At 30.2% G+C, this 19,118-nt stretch overlaps 1 protein-coding gene across 1 annotated transcript; it reads left to right on the top strand.

The window, feature by feature from the left end:
- Positions 1 to 11,776: 11,776 nt before the first annotated feature.
- On the top strand, positions 11,777 to 17,250 carry LOC120135214 (protein IQ-DOMAIN 14-like). The gene is made up of 6 exons (XM_039151525.1): positions 11,777 to 11,992; positions 14,692 to 14,844; positions 15,165 to 15,581; positions 15,824 to 16,054; positions 16,171 to 16,299; positions 16,473 to 17,250. Exons 2-6 carry the CDS (start codon positions 14,770 to 14,772, stop codon positions 17,121 to 17,123), a joined length of 1,503 nt encoding a protein of 500 aa, XP_039007456.1. The 5' UTR covers positions 11,777 to 11,992; positions 14,692 to 14,769; the 3' UTR covers positions 17,124 to 17,250.
- The last annotated feature ends 1,868 nt before the right edge of the window (positions 17,251 to 19,118 follow it).

Raw genomic sequence — 19,118 nt, 5'->3', positions numbered from 1 at the left:
TCATTACTTTCAAAACCATAACCACAAAGAATGTAAGAGGGATGAATATGACCACCCAACAGAGCATACAAACATTTGTTGACAAGCTATCAAGAAGAGTTACCCACGAAATGAACAAGTGTTTGGGGATAAACAGACCAACCCAGAAAATCTTGCACCAAGGGACATTATCCTGCTTGCACCGAATCACTTCCCAAATCTTCTTTGCATGATAGCTCTCATCCAAGCCACCCACAAGAACATAGTCATCCCTCAAACCCAAAATTTCCTTTTATGCCCAACTATGCTTACTTTTCAACTATGATCATCTCACTATTCATTATGTTCTAAACTCATCATTTTCCGTAAATTTAGCAGTTATTTTCTGGATAAGATTTTATTATATCACAACCTGTAAGTTACCATTGTAACACCCCCAACCTGTACCTGATCCGAATACGAGTTTGTGACGTCACATTGACTTTTCAAAACTTTTACTTGTACAAAATAATGAATAATTTTTAAACTTTTACTAAATACAACTAAATAATTTACATAAAATATAATCATATGATTTTACAAAACCAATTAGAGAATAACGGATTCAAATCTTTATTTACATGTTAACCACAATCAGTATTACAAAATACATACTATTCATTTCTCTTCTGATCTGACCTTCAGTAAGGAGAAATTGACCTGTCTTGTTTTTCATCGTTCCATAAGCTCGTCCAAACCTACGTGTGAAACACTGACACGCTAAGTCTTTGACTTAGTGAAACATATAAAACATATAATGTAAACTCTTACTTATAACAATGCATGTACAATTGATACTATCATATCATACAAAACCATATAACATTTCATATAATTAAATATATTCATATACATAACTCATCATTTTCATCCTTACCTCATTTCATTATCATTTAAATCTCTTAGTCATTCTTAATTAAACAATACACACAACAACTTATATTCTATTATGCAACAATTATCCACCTGCACATATATTATCATTCACAAAAAATCACACATAGCATAATCTAATCCTTATAACATGTCACACATACACATATTACATACAATATATTTATATTATTGCTTTATTAGCCCATGTATACTTTTGAGAACTTAAGGTATATGAGTACATTGAGGTTGTGCACAAATGCTGTCACCACAGCTCATATAAATTGCACCGAAGTGCCACGTAGAAATGTACCGTAGTGCCATATAAGATTTGTCCACAAGGACTACATAGAAATTCCTTAAGAATAATATACATATACCAAAGATCAAGTAGGTGTCTCAAAAGACCTCATACATGTTCCAAAGAATATATATATCTCCCGATTGACCACGTAGAATTGTCCCGAAAGACTGCATAGACCCTCTACTTTTAGCATGTCAACTATACCTCTAGCTCTCATTACACATAACATGGGCATTATTCTTTATATCATTTCATATATTCACATAAACACACAATTCACTTACACGTAAAACATTTCCATATGAGTCACATTCACATGTCACATGTCACATGGCTTATATCTTATTCTTATGTCCTTTCATAGACATATATTCACATGTTCACATAGTCACATAGCTTATATTCTTTCTCACGTAGCCACATAGGTCCATGTCATATAACATACATCACGTAGCACATAGCTTATCACATACACCTTCTCTCATAAGATGCCATCACGTAGCTTATGTCACATAAATTGTATTACATGTACATATAGTCACATAGATTACTTTTACCTTGCTTCTATCAACTTTTCATGTCGTTTCACATTTCTTGTATCTTATTCCTATGACTTCTCATAGACATATATATTAGTTTATAAACTTGTATTCACATGATTTATAATATTCTTCTCATAATCAAATATATCATGCTTAATAACATATATATCATATAAGTATATACTCACTTATATCATTTAATATAATTGGACTTATATTAAGAAAATACAATAATATATTGTTGAATTATGCTTCGTTTTAACAAATTTAAGGAAAGAAACATTTTTATGAATAGTACTATATGGTATGAATAGTACTATACGGTATGAACAGTACCGTGAACAGTAATGAACAGTATCGTGAATAGCGCTACAGTGTACCGATGCATAAAAAACATCGAATATAAATTATGTATCGATGTACTGCTACAGTGTACCGATGCACTGCTACAGTGTACTGATGCACTGCTACAGTAACTTCAACTCAACTTATATAAAACTCATAAAAATTTAAGCTTTCATTTAAACACATAAATTTTACCATATAACTTATCTTACATATTTATAAAATCACTTATGTCTATACCTCCTAACTCAAATATTGTTCTCATAGAGTTTCATAACCTTTCTCGTGTACTCACTTATACCATATAGTATAAATTATACTTGGTCATCTTATGTTCACATGTTCATTTCATTCCTTATGCCTTTATCACATCATTTATTTCATATTCTTATACAATCATATAGATCATTTGTATTATTTTACATGACTTGTCACACTAACATATGCTTATGCACACATATAAATCATAACAATTATAGGTTTGCGTTTATGGAATCATGCATTTAAACATGGGAATGAGACTTATCATAAATCTTACCCAATGATGTATTCAACATCTATATATAATTTTATGCATGCATTACAAATCAAATAACATTTTAGGAGTCACTTTTTACTATAGTAATTCCATCACTGGCTCATCACAGGCCAATGTTTGTTCTATAACATAAATACAAGTTAATTTGCACTCACCTATATTTCCTTGCCTTTCCCTCGATCAATCTTACTTGTCACTTGTTCCGGAACTCGTTTAGGCTAAATATCTACATAAACATAATTTTCGAGATGATTATCAGAAGCCTAAACCTTATAACTTGATATTAATAACTTAGGCTAATTTAATAAACCAAACTTCAACTTTTCCTTTAGGAGTGTACCGATGCACTATGAGTGTATCGGTGCACAATTTAGGTTCGAAATTCCCATGCATCGATGTACCCCTTAATGTATCGATGCACCTTCAAAATTTGTCTTAGTGCATTGGTACCCATTCATAGTGTATCGATGCACCCTGCACAAAACAAACTTTTTAACCCGAAAATTCTTCAACTCTTCACTAAATTTCCTCATATAAAACTCCTTTCATACCACTAAACTCATCTACAACCATTCTAATTAACTTCTATCATTCCAACACTTTATAATCTTCCATATTTCATCCAAATTCTTAACGTTAAGAATCATACTCAATTTTCGATTTTATCCAAACTTTGATTTAACACTTATAAATTCTTATTCACAGCTATGACAAGTCAAATTTAGTTTCAAATTCAACTTATCAACTCTTTAATATTTCATAACTCCTTTATCTTTTGATTTTAGGATGACTTAAGCTTTCCTTAAGCTTAGTTATCATCTAATGATCAAAACCCAAACTTAAAATCAACAAACAATCAAGAAATCAGAAAATTCACCTTTGCTTGGCCCTCTCTCGTATGATGATGAAGAAGAAGATGATGAAGTGGAGAAAATATCTCATCCTTATCCCCACATACATATATATCATTTTCTTATCATTTACAAGTCAAATGATCATTTTGCCCTTTAATTCTTTGAATAATTACTAACAATTTTCAGGAAATATTTCCACATAAATTCTTGAACTATTCAAGAATTTTATTTTAATCACCAAATTCTGAAGTTTTTACAATTTAGTCACTAACACATAGTTTGGGATGTTACAACCATCCAGCTCATAATACCGTCAATAATAATATAATTTCTTCAAAAAATTTATTTAAATTCTTATTTTATATTGGGTCGAATTATATTTATATAAAAAATCATCTCGGATAGAGGATATATATTTTAAGATCGGATCGAGTCGAATGAAGGGTATATAATTTTCAGGTTGATCGAATTTGGATGGATGATACATATTTTTCAATCGGATCATATTGACCAAAAACACAACCCTAATCCAACATATTACCATCCCTACCTTAACCCAAGGAAAAGGTCCCGTAATTCATCTTGCAAAGTATTTTTTTAACACAATATTAACATAACGTGTTAAAAAATTGTTAAACCCCATATTATTAAATGAAATGCATACTTTACTCAATGTATTGGTATTTAATCAATGTTAAATTTGGAATTTAAATTAAAAAGTGAAAAATCATATTATTTAATCTAATTGCTTGAATCAATAATCAGATAAATTTATTAACAAGGTTGATTCAAGTGATAAGTAGTTTGATATAACTTAAGTAAAGTCTCGAGTTCGGGTCTTGTGAATATAAAAAAAATCCCCATTGAGAGACTCAGCCATCAATACTAGGTGTGCGACTCAGGTCGGTCCAAATTAGTCAAGACCAACCTATGGGGCAACTAAAAAAATTAATAATATAAATTTGACCCATTCCAAATTTCCAAACCTCTCGATACAATCATTCGCACACAATATATAAACGAAACATAGTATGCAACATTAGGCTTGTTGTGCAATGATTTGGCAAAGGAGGGTTGATTGGGACGAACAAATAGAAGACAAGGACCAAATTGACTTTTTCTTGACCCAAAATTAGGACTTCGAACTTTGAATTTCTTCCAAACTTGGGATTCGGTTAAGAAAAGTATTTTGGGTACCAATTCATGGTCTTGGTGTGGGTAAAATTATATTTACCGGGTCAAAAGCAATCAATATTTTATCCTCGTTCCATAAGCATGACAGTGTATGAAAAAAAATTATGAAATACATCTAGGAATGTAACGGGTCTGGTTATATCGGGTTTTTGGTCAATTTGATTTGATCTAAAAAATATATATTCTTCACCCTTCGATCTAAAAATTATATATATTCCATCCGATCTGACCCGACCCAAAAAATATATATCATCCATCAAACTCCGACCTCATCTGAATTTTTAGAGTATAAATCTGACTTGATATAAAATAAGGATTTAATTAATTTTTTTAAAAAGAAATTACATTATTATCCAAGGGTTGGGTCGGAGCTTTTACTCTCCATTCAAATCCGACCTGAACTCGTATTAAAAAAATCGACCTTATCAGATCGAGTCGTGTAGAAATATGTCGGCTTTAGATTAAATTGTCATCCCTAAATACATCTAGAATATTAACGAGAGAGTATGATATTAGTTAAATGACCTATTGAATGATTTTATTAATAAAAAATATTTTTTTTTAGAATTTTAAGGTTTAAGCAATTGTATTTGTATGTAATTACAAAATATTATATGTTCAATTTTTTTTTAATTATCGATAACACAATAATACAAATGCTCGAAATTTGATCCTCTAAAACGCATAATATTCTTTTTTTTTTATGACCATTCAATAAATAAATTTAAATAATTTTTTTTTTACCAACATAATAATTGCATTATAGGAAAGCTTAATTTGTTAGGCTCCGGTTGAAATGGACCACTTGTATGAAGTTGGACTTAGGAGCCTACCCAAAGACATTAAATGATGGGATTTTTGAATAAAAGCTTTTAAGTGTGCTTCTAACATTTTCTCCTTAATATAATAATCAAATTAAGTCTAATCTTCATAAAATTAGGGATGGCCACTCAACCCGAACTCGACGGGTTCCGACTTGATCGGGTCGGATTTTTTTTAAAAAAATCGGGTTCGGGTCGGCTTTTTTAAGTGTGATATTCGGGTCGGAGTCGGGTTTAGGGTAAAAAATACCCAACCCGACCCGAAAATATATATATAATTTTACCTTATATATTTAGGAATAATTACACTAATACCCCTCTATATAATTTTTTTAATTAAGTCATTTTTTATTGAATAAAAATATTTTTTATTATTTCGGGTCGGGTTTCTAATTCATATATTCGGGTCGGGTGAAACATTATTTTGGTCGGGTCGAGTCTCGGGTGGAGGTTCTCTTGTTCTCGGGTTGGGTCGGGTGGACCAAAAACCCGACCCATGGCCATCCCTACCTAAAATCATTATATTACTTATAATTTCACATTTAATTTTATAATCTTTAAAAAATATCAAAAGAATTAAAATTCGATTTACAATCATGCTTTTAAAGCAAAGGCCAAACCTAACCTATTTTTTAATGTAAAATAATATAATGTGACTGATAATGATACCACCAAATCAAACACGATAATGACGAATCTAAAAATATTTTTTAGGATGAGCACACTACGTTAATAATATAAAATTTTCATACAATTAGGCACAAATAAAATTTCAATGTAAGCACAAACAATAAAATAAGTAAATAATCAAAAGAAAATTCAAATTTCAAGGTGAGCACGTGCACACTTTGAACTAAGGGTAGATCTGCCTGAACACAATCATATTTTCATATATATATAAATTTATTTTATATAATATGTATATTAAAATTTAAAAATCTAAATTTTAAGTAAAATACATGACACTAAATAAAGAGATTTATATAAATTAAAATATACACATATTTTTCATATATATATTACACCAAAAGTTGAAATAAAAATATTTTTCTTTTGTTATTATACTCTGTTTTGACAAGGGAGCAACAATCCTCACATATCTATACAATAATTTAAAGGTATCCCCTAAATGCATGGAATTGCTTAATTTATATATTTAACGAATTTATTACATTTAAAGTGTAATAAATTTACTATTCAAAATATATAATAAATATATATAATGTTTTATTAATAATGATAATATTTATATTATTTTGAATTTGTCACGTTGGGGTATCTATTTTACATTAATTTTTGGGTATTGTATTCGTGTAATTTTTGTATGTCTAATTAAGCTATTATAATATATTTTTGTATATTTATAAATTATATAACAGTGATATGATCATATTGTATAGTGCAATTTTTTAATTTTATATAAATTTATGACTGTTGAATAAATGAAAAAATATAATTAACAATATAAAATAAAAAACTTTATAAAAAATAAATAATACAATAAAATTTAATTTAACATATATCGTATTTTAATATCTATAGTGTTTTTATTTATTTATTTATGGTGTTCACGATCAAAACCGTGTCGAATATTGCTAAGAATGGTATGAATCACAGATTTATGTAAAAATATAAAAAAAGTGACAGATTTAAAAATAATTTTTAGAGCGGATATATATATGTTGATCACGTAAAAATTTTAAATAAAGTGAGTACAAATAAAATTTTAGGATGGACATCATTAGTCAAATAAATAATTAATCGAATAAAACTCATATTATCGGGCAGACACAAAAAATGTAAAGGTAGACACCATTAGTACAATAAGTAACTAATCGAAGAAAATTCGAATTTCAAATTGGGCATATGCCCACCCTCACTATGTTATGGCTTCGCCACAATGTAAAAATATCTAATACTAATATTTATATCAATTATTAATTCAATTCGTTAAATAATTTCAGTGATAAAAAATAAAGTTATTATCTTTAAAAGATTTTAATTTTGAGCAATTACATCTGTAGGATATATAGTTAATAGGTTAAAAATCATGAAGAGATACTGCTATATAATCAATTTAAACTAATTAAAGAAATAATAATAACTAGAGTAAATTATACGTCAAGTACCTAAATTATCAAATTTTGTTTGTTTTAGTACGTAAACTTTCATGTTTTTCAAAATCATATCTAAAATTTAGTTTTTGTTTCATTTTAGTAAGACGTTCAAACTTTAACATTAAGTTTCGAAAAAAATTGAAAGTGTAGGTACTAAAATGTATCAAAACTGATAGTTTAGGTACTAAACATGTTAAGTTTTTAACGGTGAGTACTAAAATAAAACAAAAACTAAACGTTAGGTATGATTTTGAAAAAATTAAAAGTTTAACTACTAAAACGAACCAAAACCAATAGTTTAGGTACTAAATGCATAGTTTACCCTAATAACTATATTTTTAATAGTGACTTCATTAATAAAAATGGAGGAATCAAAATTACAAAGCATCTAAAGATAAAATTGGAGACAATAGTCACTAAAAACTCATATATAAAATTAAAATATTAAGTCCTAAGATACAAAGAGAATGAAACATTCCAAACATCAAAACAATCCAATAACATTCACAAACTCATTGTCTTTGTCGAACGAGACGCCTTACGATGTGATAAAGGAGTGGTGAGCGAACCAAATAATTTGACGGATTACTTCGCTACACAATTTTGAATATATCTACAAACGACCATTTACAAAAGAGGGGATCTGACAATACGTAACAACCGACAAGTCAATCAGAAAACAAATGCAATGAGGATCTTTGTAGAAGCACCAATACAACCGTAGAAGTATGCGAAAAACTTATCGAAAACTATAAGAAATGTACCACAAGAGCAGAGAAAAAACGTGTCACAATGACATGATTCTTATTTAGAATTGAAAAAACTCAAGGAAAAAACAAATACATAACATGAAAATGAACAAGAAAAATAAAAATCACCGGTGGTTGTCAATCAATATTAAGATTGGTGCTGCCGTGACTAAAAAAACCAAATGAAGAAAAGAAGACGGCACAAGAATATTAAGAGAAAAAAATTAGGTTAAAAAAAGAATAAGATTGAATGTTTAAATTTTGACGACTATAAATTTATCAAATATGATAAGATATTAAATCTTTTAGTGATTGCTCCGTTGTAACATAATTTATTAAGATCATTTTTAAAGTATTTGATTATAACTGATCAGTTATTAAAGTATATATTAATAAATAAATAAATATATTATTTTTATATTCATAAAAATAAAAAAATAATAATACCAAAACATAATCAAAATAAAGATGAAAAGATTCGGTCCCTAACTTTTTCAATTAATATAATTTTAAATATTAATAGAATAAAATATAAATTTTCTTTAAATCTTTTAATTTTTAACTTAATATTTTTTAATTTTAACCTTCATTATTGAAATAAAGGGAACAGGTGGGTCGATAAATATTTTTTGTAAATTTATTATTGATTAAATTGGCATGATTCTGACTTTCATAAACTATGTGCCATGTTGTCATATTAGACCCTATTAGACCGTCATCTAAATTATCAGTCACATCAAAAATATATTTAATGAAAACATTATAAGACTTTGTTATTTATAGAAAATAAAATAATCAATTAATTTTTAGAATTATTATTTATTTTTAAAATATAAACTTTATATATATATATATATATATATATATATATATATATATATAACAATTTATAAGATTTCAAATTGAATTTCAATAAAAAATACATGAACAAATTTTAAAATATATAATAATTTTAAATTTTCATGGACGACTGTCTTCACTCTTTTCTCCCTCTATCCATCCTTTCTCAAGTTCGTATTTAAATTAAATGTATTTTTTCCGATTCGATACATGAAAAAATTTACTCTTAAATTTTCAGGGACTTTTAATGACATGATAACATAAAATTTGATAATGTAATAATGATAACATCATCATGTGTTTTTTTTAGTTTTAAATTAATTCATTGGATTAAACGTATTCTGTCAGATGATCAAGTTGTTCGTCTTTGTTTTCTCATATTTTATTAGATTATGAGTTCTAAACTTACTAAAAATACTCTCATTCCTCCCCTTAGAGCCCTCATTTCCCCCTTTTTAGATAGGATTAAGATTATGATTAGATTTAAAATTTATCCAAAAAAATTAATCATTTGAGTGACCTTAATGATTAAAGAGAGCGTTATTCCCTTTTGAGCAGAGTCGTCTCGAACATTTTGGGTGCCTTGAACAAAAACTTAAAATAGGTCATATAGAACGGAAATATATTTTATTATTTTGAACAATTATTTTAATATTATATTAATAAATAATAAAAATTAATTAAATTATGAGCTCTCATTTATAAAGATAGAAAGTAGGGATTATTTTATAAAATTGAGAAAAAAATAGGGACTCTTAATTATAAACTTTGATCGAAAATTAAAGAATGGGTCTTATAAAATAAAATATATTTTATTATTTTAAAAAAATAATTTAATATTACATTAATAAACTATAAAAATATTACATTGTGGGCCCTTAATTATAAAAGTATAAAGTACGTATTTTTTTTATAAAATTGAAAAGAATAGGGACTCCTAGCTACAAATTTTGAGCTAAAACTCAAAAAATAAGCCCTGTAAAACGAAAATATGTTATATTATTTTGAATAATTAATTTAATATTACATCAATAAAGCATAAAAATATTAAATTATAGGTTTTTAATTATAAAAATAGAAAATAAGAATTATTTTATAAAATTAAAATTTTAAGGGCTCTTAACTATAAATTTAAAATTGGAGTCCTGAACAACCGCTCAGGTTGACACCTTAAAGTTAACTCTATTTTTGCATTCTCGAAATCAAGTAACTGTGTCTGTAGAATTATATGTTAACAATGATTAAGAAAAATAATAAATAAATATTATTTTTAATCATTTAAACTATTAAAAAGTTTAAAATTTATAAAAGAGATATTAGCATTAAAGGCACACGAGAGGATAGATTTTTAATTCAAGTATATTAATTTAAGAGCAGATTTTTTAAAATAAAATTTACTCAGAGACTCTTATTTAGAAGAAGGTTCTTATATTTTTATTTTAAATTTTCATTATCACATGATTATCTTTTCCAGAAATTATTAAGAAAGTCATAAACTTTAAAATAAAAATATAGAAATACTAAAAGCCACTTTATTCTTCTCTCTTTTTCATTTTTTTTATTTTATATAATTTGTGACAATTTTATTAATCAGTCTAATTTTTTTTAGTTTTATTTAACCAATAACTACATTAATTTTAATATTGATTTCCGCATGTATGTTATCTTTTTTTCTTTTTTAGTTTTACAATAAGAATAATTATGCTTTTGTGACATGTTATCTGTCTTTATGATACATTTATCTCTGTCTTTGTGGTATGTTTTTTCTTTGCCTTTTGGTAGCTTACGGTTTTTTTATCGTTTTTTTGTTTATCTTTTTTTTCAGGGTTGAATTTAACATTGTTATAACTGATCAAGATGACATTTATTTGTTATCATGACATCTTCTCTCCTTTGGACCCTTGGATGAATTTGAATACACATTTTGCGTTCGTGATTAGTTTTCTTACGTCGCTTGACTCTGATTTACGATTTGTCGATGATCTTTCAGTAGCTTCATCCCCTTTTGTGGTTTGTTTACCGATGCAGTCAGATTTATTCGTATTTTTATTTTATTCAAATTTTTTGTTAGCCTTTTTAAACATTTTTTTTCTTTGGTCCTTATATTAGTAATATAGGTGGTAATTTTTATTTCAATAGTAATAGGAAAATATCATAATTATATTTTAAGTTTACGATTATACCGTAAATCTTCATTATAATTTTAGATATTTTATATTTTTAACAAAAATAACGAATTTTTATAAAAAAATATAAAAATGTTTAACAAATAATAAGAAATTCAATAGTCATCGTGTACAAGTAAGGGAGTTGAAGTTGGGGAGCACATTGAGTGACAAAGTGGCCAACCATCTGCATTTCCTGATCAAATTCTAATATTATTAATCATTATCATGATTAGCCCTGATGAATTTTCGTTTTTCATTTTTATATTAAAAACCCTAGCACCAATTCCAAATTCAACAAAAAGGTGAAAGGTGGCAAGAGAGAGAGAGAGAAATGAAGAAAAGTAGTACAATTTGAAGAGAGAACCACATTAAAGGTTTTTAGAGATAGAAAATTAGAAAGAGAAGCACCCCACAGTTTCTTTTGTTTTCTTTAGTAGAAAATAGAAGAAAAAAACCCCATGTAAATTGTAATCAAAAGCAATAGAATGATACTTAAAATAAGAAAAAAAGAGGGTCTTCCATGTCTGGCTACTACAACCTTTCTTTCTTCCTTTTTCTCTAGCTTCTTATAACTCAGCTTTTTGAATGCTTCTTTGCAGAATTTGGGATTTGGAAGCTCTCCATTTAAGGTAACCATACGTGATAGATGCATGATTTCTTTTAAAAGTTAGTGTTTTTTTGGGTGTTTTGAAGTATATTTGCGTGTTTAAAGTTTTGGGTTTTTGTTAATTATGGTGTTCATGATGAATTTTGGATGTGTGTTAATTATGTTATTGGGGAAAGGTTAGATAACTATAATTCTCAAAAAGTGAGCTTTTTTTCCCCTTCATTTTTTTTGAATTATTAACCTTTCTTTGGATCTATTTTATGGGTAAGATATTTTCTTGGAAAATTGTTATCTTTTATTAGTTTATGCTAGGTGAAGGCTTCATGTATAATTTTTTTATTATAAAAAAATTGACAAATATATGTTTCCTGGTGTTCAACAAAAATGATTTCTTTGGACTTTTTCTGCTTCTATGTATGTATGTACGTATGTATGTTTCTTCGATTTGGACTGATATATCAGTTTTGAATTTTGATCATAACCTGGAACCTGAAACAATATGGTGGGTTAAACCTATTTTTTTTTTAATGATGTCAAGTGAGAAGTTAGAGGCTGTTTGTTGTTCAACTAGCATCGAACTGGGTTTGGTTACGAAGATTCCCCTGTTTCTTTTTTTTTTTCCCTTTGTTCTTATGGAGTTTTTCGATTTTGTATTTGTTTGATTCATTGCTGGTAGTGGATATAACATTAGGTAAAATTTCTTGCCTGTTGTTGGTATGGAACTATGGATTATGAGTTGTTGTGTGTTGCGTATTGTGTGTGCTTAATATTGAACGCAAATGATGTGCAAGTATACACAATCGCACAAGTAATCCAGTGATGAGTGAGTATCGTATACATAGGGATTGATGGAAATTTATAAATTTAGTCGAAGTAAAGAACTACTTTATCTAAGTATAGTTAAGATGATGATATATACAAATGATTATGCCTAGCAAATGAAATGTTTAAGAGTGAATCAGAATGGTGGTATGATTGGTAGCAAATGGAAATGTCGTGGCAAAGGAAATGTTTATAATCTGAATAGGTGAAAATGTCAAGGAAATGCAGAATGGTAAATACGTAGAATAAATTAAATAACTTGATGATCCTCACACGGGAAGCTTCTACGTGAATGAATGGTGGGGATTCACTTAGGAAGTTTTAAACTTATCTCTTAAGTTGATCTAGTCTTCTAGTGCCTTACTTGTTCGGCGGAGTTTACTAAAGATGTTCTATGCTATCTCTAGTCTAAGAACCTAACAGAATAGGATGTCACGACATCTCCTCTCGGCCTGAGCAGTGACACACTAAACCATTGATTACGCTTTACCCCTCTTAGTCGTTGAAATCATAGTTTAGTTTATCTCGAATACTAAGAGATTAGGTTCTAGTAATTGACTACAACCCATTGCTTGTGCTAATCTTACTTTAGTTTCTCTCGAACACTAAAGAATTAGTGACTATGTTTCTCTCGAACACCTAGTCTTTTACTTAAGAAATGATCACTCTCATGCCTCCTACAATCTTAAGAGATTAAGATCTCATAAGCAAAACAAGTAATAAGTAAAAGAAAACATTTATTAACCATTCAAAACAAAGTTTAAAGCATCCATCAATGAACTCCACCAAATATAGTCTAGTTCATGGTGGGGTTCGAATAAACCATGGAAAATGTCAATTTGTTCATTCGTTCCTTACAACCCAATCGAAGATCAATCATAAAATAGAGCAAAGGTTGGAGAAGAAAGCACTAGATGTGCACAGCTGGCGCTTCTTTCAAACCACCACGAATGGCTATAGCAGCTAGCTCCTCTCGGATGCAAACACCACTCCATCGAAATTCACCAATGGAGGAACACCACTAAAAACGGATGAGAAAAAGAAAAAGGAAGAAGTTGAGCTCGTCAATGGAAGAGGAGAGAGTTGGAGAAGATGATGAATGAGAGAGATTCAAAATGGTGTCCTTTTCTTTATAAATCTAAGGAATGTTCTTAGGGGATTTTTCTCAAAATTCCCATCATACCCCTAAATACACTCCAAATGCGTGAAAATTGATTTCATAGGTGGCAGTGGGTCCCATTCAGGTGGTTACCAGCACAAAACACGTGCTAATAACAACTGTCATTTGTGAAAATATATTTTTTTCCTTTTCTGCGTCAAAAATGCCAAGGCATTGCAGTCTGCTTCAACAACTTGTGATGTCGCGCCATTCTTCTTTGTTCGCCTTATGCTCCTTATTTCCTGCACATCACCAAATAGCCACATCTTTCCCATCATATAGCACTTTCACAAAGTAAAATGCAATGGCAAAACACAACTACCAAAATGCAACTATAAGAAACTACATGCACCTAAAATGACCTATATGAGCCTTTAGACAATCAATAACTTAAGTAAAAAAGGCCTTAAAAATAGTATTTTTACAGAGTTATCATTGTGATTTTCTTGTTGACTCTTTTTCCGCTAAATAATCAAAGCTAATTTCTTATTATCGTGTCTACGAGAGTTTTCGAGTTCCAATATTTGTTCTTCATCAAGAAACTTTCAGCTCATATTCATGAAGGCCTGAAAAAGTTCCTTGTCATGATTCTTATCAGGCAGCTTCATATGATTTCATGGTTGAGAACATGAATTCTCAGTCTGCATGAAATATTATTTCCTGGAAAAACTTTTTGATTGCATATTATTTTTCATCCGTGTTCGTATTAGAAACATTCTTATGTGCTTTTATGTCTGCAGATAGCAGGATCGACATTTCGATAATACTCGGTCGGGGCTGCTGATATTTAGTTATTCTATTTCTTCCCATGCTGCAGTATGGGAAAGAGGGGGAGTTGGTTTTCTGCAATTAAAAGAGTTTTCTTACCACATTCCAAGGAAAAGCTAAATAAGGTAAGTTGCTTTACCACTTTGTCCGTGAGTTTGCGTAAGGATTGAATGCCGTGGATGATATTTGGTTGCTTGATTTCATAATCTCTCTTATATTTTCATAGTAGAAAACTTCAAATTATCACTAGAATGCGATTAGCAAATTCTGGTTGAAATTTCTGGTTGAAGTCAGTTTTGTTATATGGTCGGCTATTGATATTGATGTGTTCGTTTCCGATCTCATAGCATTCGCAAATTCTACTTTATATTGTGTGCATACGGAGCAGCACTAAAAATGTTACTGAGAAGGATACTTTATGTTTTCCATGTTTATATCATTTCAGGAATCGGATAAAAGAAGTGATAAAGACAAGAAGAAAAGCGTAGGAAAACTAAGGCATGAAGAAACCAACTCCTTCCTTCCACTATTCAGAAAGCCCAGCAGTATCGAGAAAATTCTGGGGGAGGCTGAACGAGAGCATAACCTGATATTCAGGCCTCCGTCACCTCCGGAGCAGCCAACAACACCGCCTTTTGTGCCTCACAAACCTGCTTCTCCACGGGTTCCTTCTCCAAGGAGGGCCTCCCCTAGGGTTGCTTCTCCACCTCCACCCCCACGATCTGCTTCTCCACCTCCACCCCCGCGAGCTGCTTCTCCAAAAGCTCCTCCTCCTAGGATTGTTCGTCCTCGAACAGAACCGACTTTAGGGAACCAGCATGCTTCAGCAACTCAAATCCAAGCGGCCTATAGAGGTTACAAGGTAAGTCAATTAGCCCTTCACTTTTCGACCTGCTGATATATATTTGTAAATGAACACAATTCTCCATGGAAGCATTATACGAGGAAAAGTAAAAAAGCATTTTGATATTAATGGCTATGCCACAGGTTATGTGTTGGTCGGTGCTATCATGTTGTATGATACACCGTAGGTACCTTTAGACCGACATGTTTTGCATCAATATTTGATTCCCGGCTTAATCATCTTTAAACCTCTAAATACAGGCAAGGAGAAGTTTTAGAGCTTTGAAAGGCCTAGTGAGGCTTCAAGGAGTGGTGAGAGGTCAAAATGCGAGACGCCAAACTACAAATGCCATGAAACATATGCAGCTTTCGGTGCGAGTTCAGTCTCAGATTCAGTCACGCAGGATCCAGATGTTTGAAAGCCAAGCACGGGCTCAGTTTAAGAACGATAAGGAAGCTGAGAGTACCTTGGGAAAATGGATAAGCCAGGCAGTAAGTTGGTGGTTATTGAACTGAATGAACCGGCACGCATAGATTCATGTTTGTTTCATTTATGTTAGTTCTCTTTATCAATGTTAAATGCCTAATTTAGATGAATGTTGGATCAGTCTGAGGCAGGCAACGAAAACTGGGATGCCAGCGTGATAACAAAAGAGGAAAGAGAAGAAAGAAAGCGGAGAAAAGCCGAGGCAGCCGTGAAGAGGAAAAGGGCCATGGCATATTCATATTCGAACCAGGTGATCTTATTTTTACCAGCATAGGCCGGTTTCAACTGTACCTTATTGAATGATTTATGAGTAATATGCTTCGAATGTTAGAATTTCTTGAAGTGTCGGCATAACTGTAGCTTATGAAGTTCTGGTGTGTGTGCATTTGATTTAATACTGATTTAAAACTTCTATTCATACAGCTATGGAGAGCTGCTCCGGACTCAGGTCATACAGGTGTTTCAGGCATTTCCAGCGGATTTCCATGGTGGTGGAACCGGTTGGATCGTCACCTACCTCCAGTCAGCGTTGCAGAAAGCCAAGGCATGAAGAGTTTCCAACTAACACCACCAAGGCCAAATACCGAACTGAAGCCTGGTTCAAGGCCACCATCAAGCAGCAGCAAGCAAAGGCAATTCACCTACGACAACATTACAGAAACTCCAACACCAAAATCCACAATTCTCCCTACACCAAGACCGATACGAACACCACCTTCAAGTTCTAGCAAGAACCAATACTCAAGATCAGGGGCTACCAGAACCACTTCACCATTCGACATGCACATTAAGGACGACGACAGCCTGATGAGCTGCCCACCATTTTCGATTCCCAACTACATGAATCCAACCGTTTCAACGAAGGCCAAAGCCAGAGCTAGCAGTAATCCAAAAGAGAGATATGTCGGAACTCCCCGTAGCGAGTCGAATCGGAGGCTTTCATACCCGTTTTCACAAGGGATCGGATCATTCAGGTCAAACAAAGGGTCTGTAAGCAACATGAGTGTCGATTCAACACTTTCAACGCCAACCAATGCCACTGATGGAAGGAAGCCATTTAACAGATTTGTGTGATTCTTCTCCTCTCTGATTCATAACCTTCGATTACTTATTTATTATTGTAGTGTTTTTCTTGATTGAGCTTGTGGCTTTATATATGTTTGAATTTAAAGATTATTAAACTACAGAGCACAATGGTTTGGATGTAATAGGAATTAGGGTTTGGGAATTACAATATCTTTTCCTTTTTCTGCTTATTATAAAAGATCTAGTCCTTGTGAGCCAACTGAAGTCTCTTCAAAGCTAAAATCTTGTTTTCCATCATCAAGAAAACAACTAAATATCCATTCAAATTAGCCAATAACATCTGTTTTCCCTTCAAATTCACATCCAAAATTCCATTTTAACTCGTATCCGACATTTTTTATGAAAATAATGTAAACTACAATCAAGAATCTGCCTAAAAATTGAACTTTTGTTTGACATCGGAAATCATGAGGAAATTAATCCAGATTCAAAAAGATGTAGCGACTTGTTCGAGGCATGAGTAAACGTGTGACATGTTTTATTATTAAAATAAGCCACGTGAGCATGCCTTTACTGAGTAAACGATTGAGTGACAAAAAAAGTTTAATGTCTAAACTTCAGTGAGCAAATTGAAAAAAATTGAAAGTACAGTGAGTGAAATAGAAAAAAAGTAAAATTTAATGAGTAAACGTGTAATTTACTCATTCTTATTTCTCACTTTTCCCGAAAATAGTAAAAAGAATAAATTTCATTGAATAAGCGTGTAATTCACTTTTCAGTGAAATAGGAAAAAGAGTAAAATGCAGTAAGTAAATGTGTAATTCATATGTCCACAAAAAATAAAGATAAAATCTACTTAGTCTTTTTTGTTTACTCGTAATTTCACACAACTTATATATAATCATACAAATATATCAACTTAATTTTATAAAAATTCACATAATATACAATTATATATATATATATATATCTAAACTTTTATCGATGAAAATTCATGAACTTATGTGATAAAAGTATATATTTGAAAAAAATTATAAATATAAATTGAATTAATTTTTTTAAACTCATTGCAAGGAGCTTTGGGATTTTCAGACTATTGATACAATCTGATTATAGCAGAGCAGTGAAACTGGTCGAAGATAGTGTTGCCATTGATAGTCATATTCCTTTACATCGTGCAATTCTGAAGCAACGACGGTCTGGATGCTGGATGACAAAAGTCCAATGGATAAGCAGGAATGATAACAAGATTGCAGATAAGATGACATCTTACCTCGTGGAACCATTTTAGTTTGATTCGTTTTGACTCCCCCGAAATGAGCTTGTCGACCTTCTTGGGTTAGAAGCGGCTGTTGCACAGCAAGATGATGACACTAGCCATGCAGAGCAACTGTCTTAGGCTTTTTTTTTATTCAATTTTTAACTGAAATAAAATACATTATAACTTGATTGAAATCTCAACCTAAAAAAGATAAATAACTAAAGGAATATGAAGAACCAAATACGAAAAAAAATCAATTTTCCTTATTTTGAAATTAGAAATAACAAATATAAATGGATTTTTATTCATATAAAAACAAAATAATAATACAAAAAATAAATTTTAACTCATCTTAATAATTGATTTTTAATTAATTTTTAAATTTTAAAATAATATACATATTTTTGGAATATTTAAATTAATGACTTACTAATAAATATTTTTTGAGAGGATGAAATCTTATAATTTAATATATATATATATATATATATATATATATATATATATATATATATATATATATATATATACCCGGCCTATGCGTTTCGACTAAGTCTAGTGGATCACATTATGATTATTAAATACATTTTTCGAAACCGTTATTCCATCAATATAAAATCACATTATAAATAACATGAAATTATAAACAAATTATACTATCAAAATCCAACTCGTAAATATAGTACCAATAAATAATAATTTAATTTAAAACATGTCTTCAAATTCAATATCACAATAAACCGAGCAGTATTAGCAAAAGAGTTATCATTATAAAATCCGAT

Source organism: Hibiscus syriacus, unplaced genomic scaffold (genome assembly GCF_006381635.1).
Source record: "Hibiscus syriacus cultivar Baekdansim isolate YM2019G1 unplaced genomic scaffold, ASM638163v2 tig00110602_pilon, whole genome shotgun sequence".
Taxonomy (NCBI): Eukaryota; Viridiplantae; Streptophyta; class Magnoliopsida; order Malvales; family Malvaceae; genus Hibiscus; species Hibiscus syriacus.
Note: the sequence above shows the minus strand (reverse complement) of the source record. Positions and strands in the feature narration are given on the sequence as shown.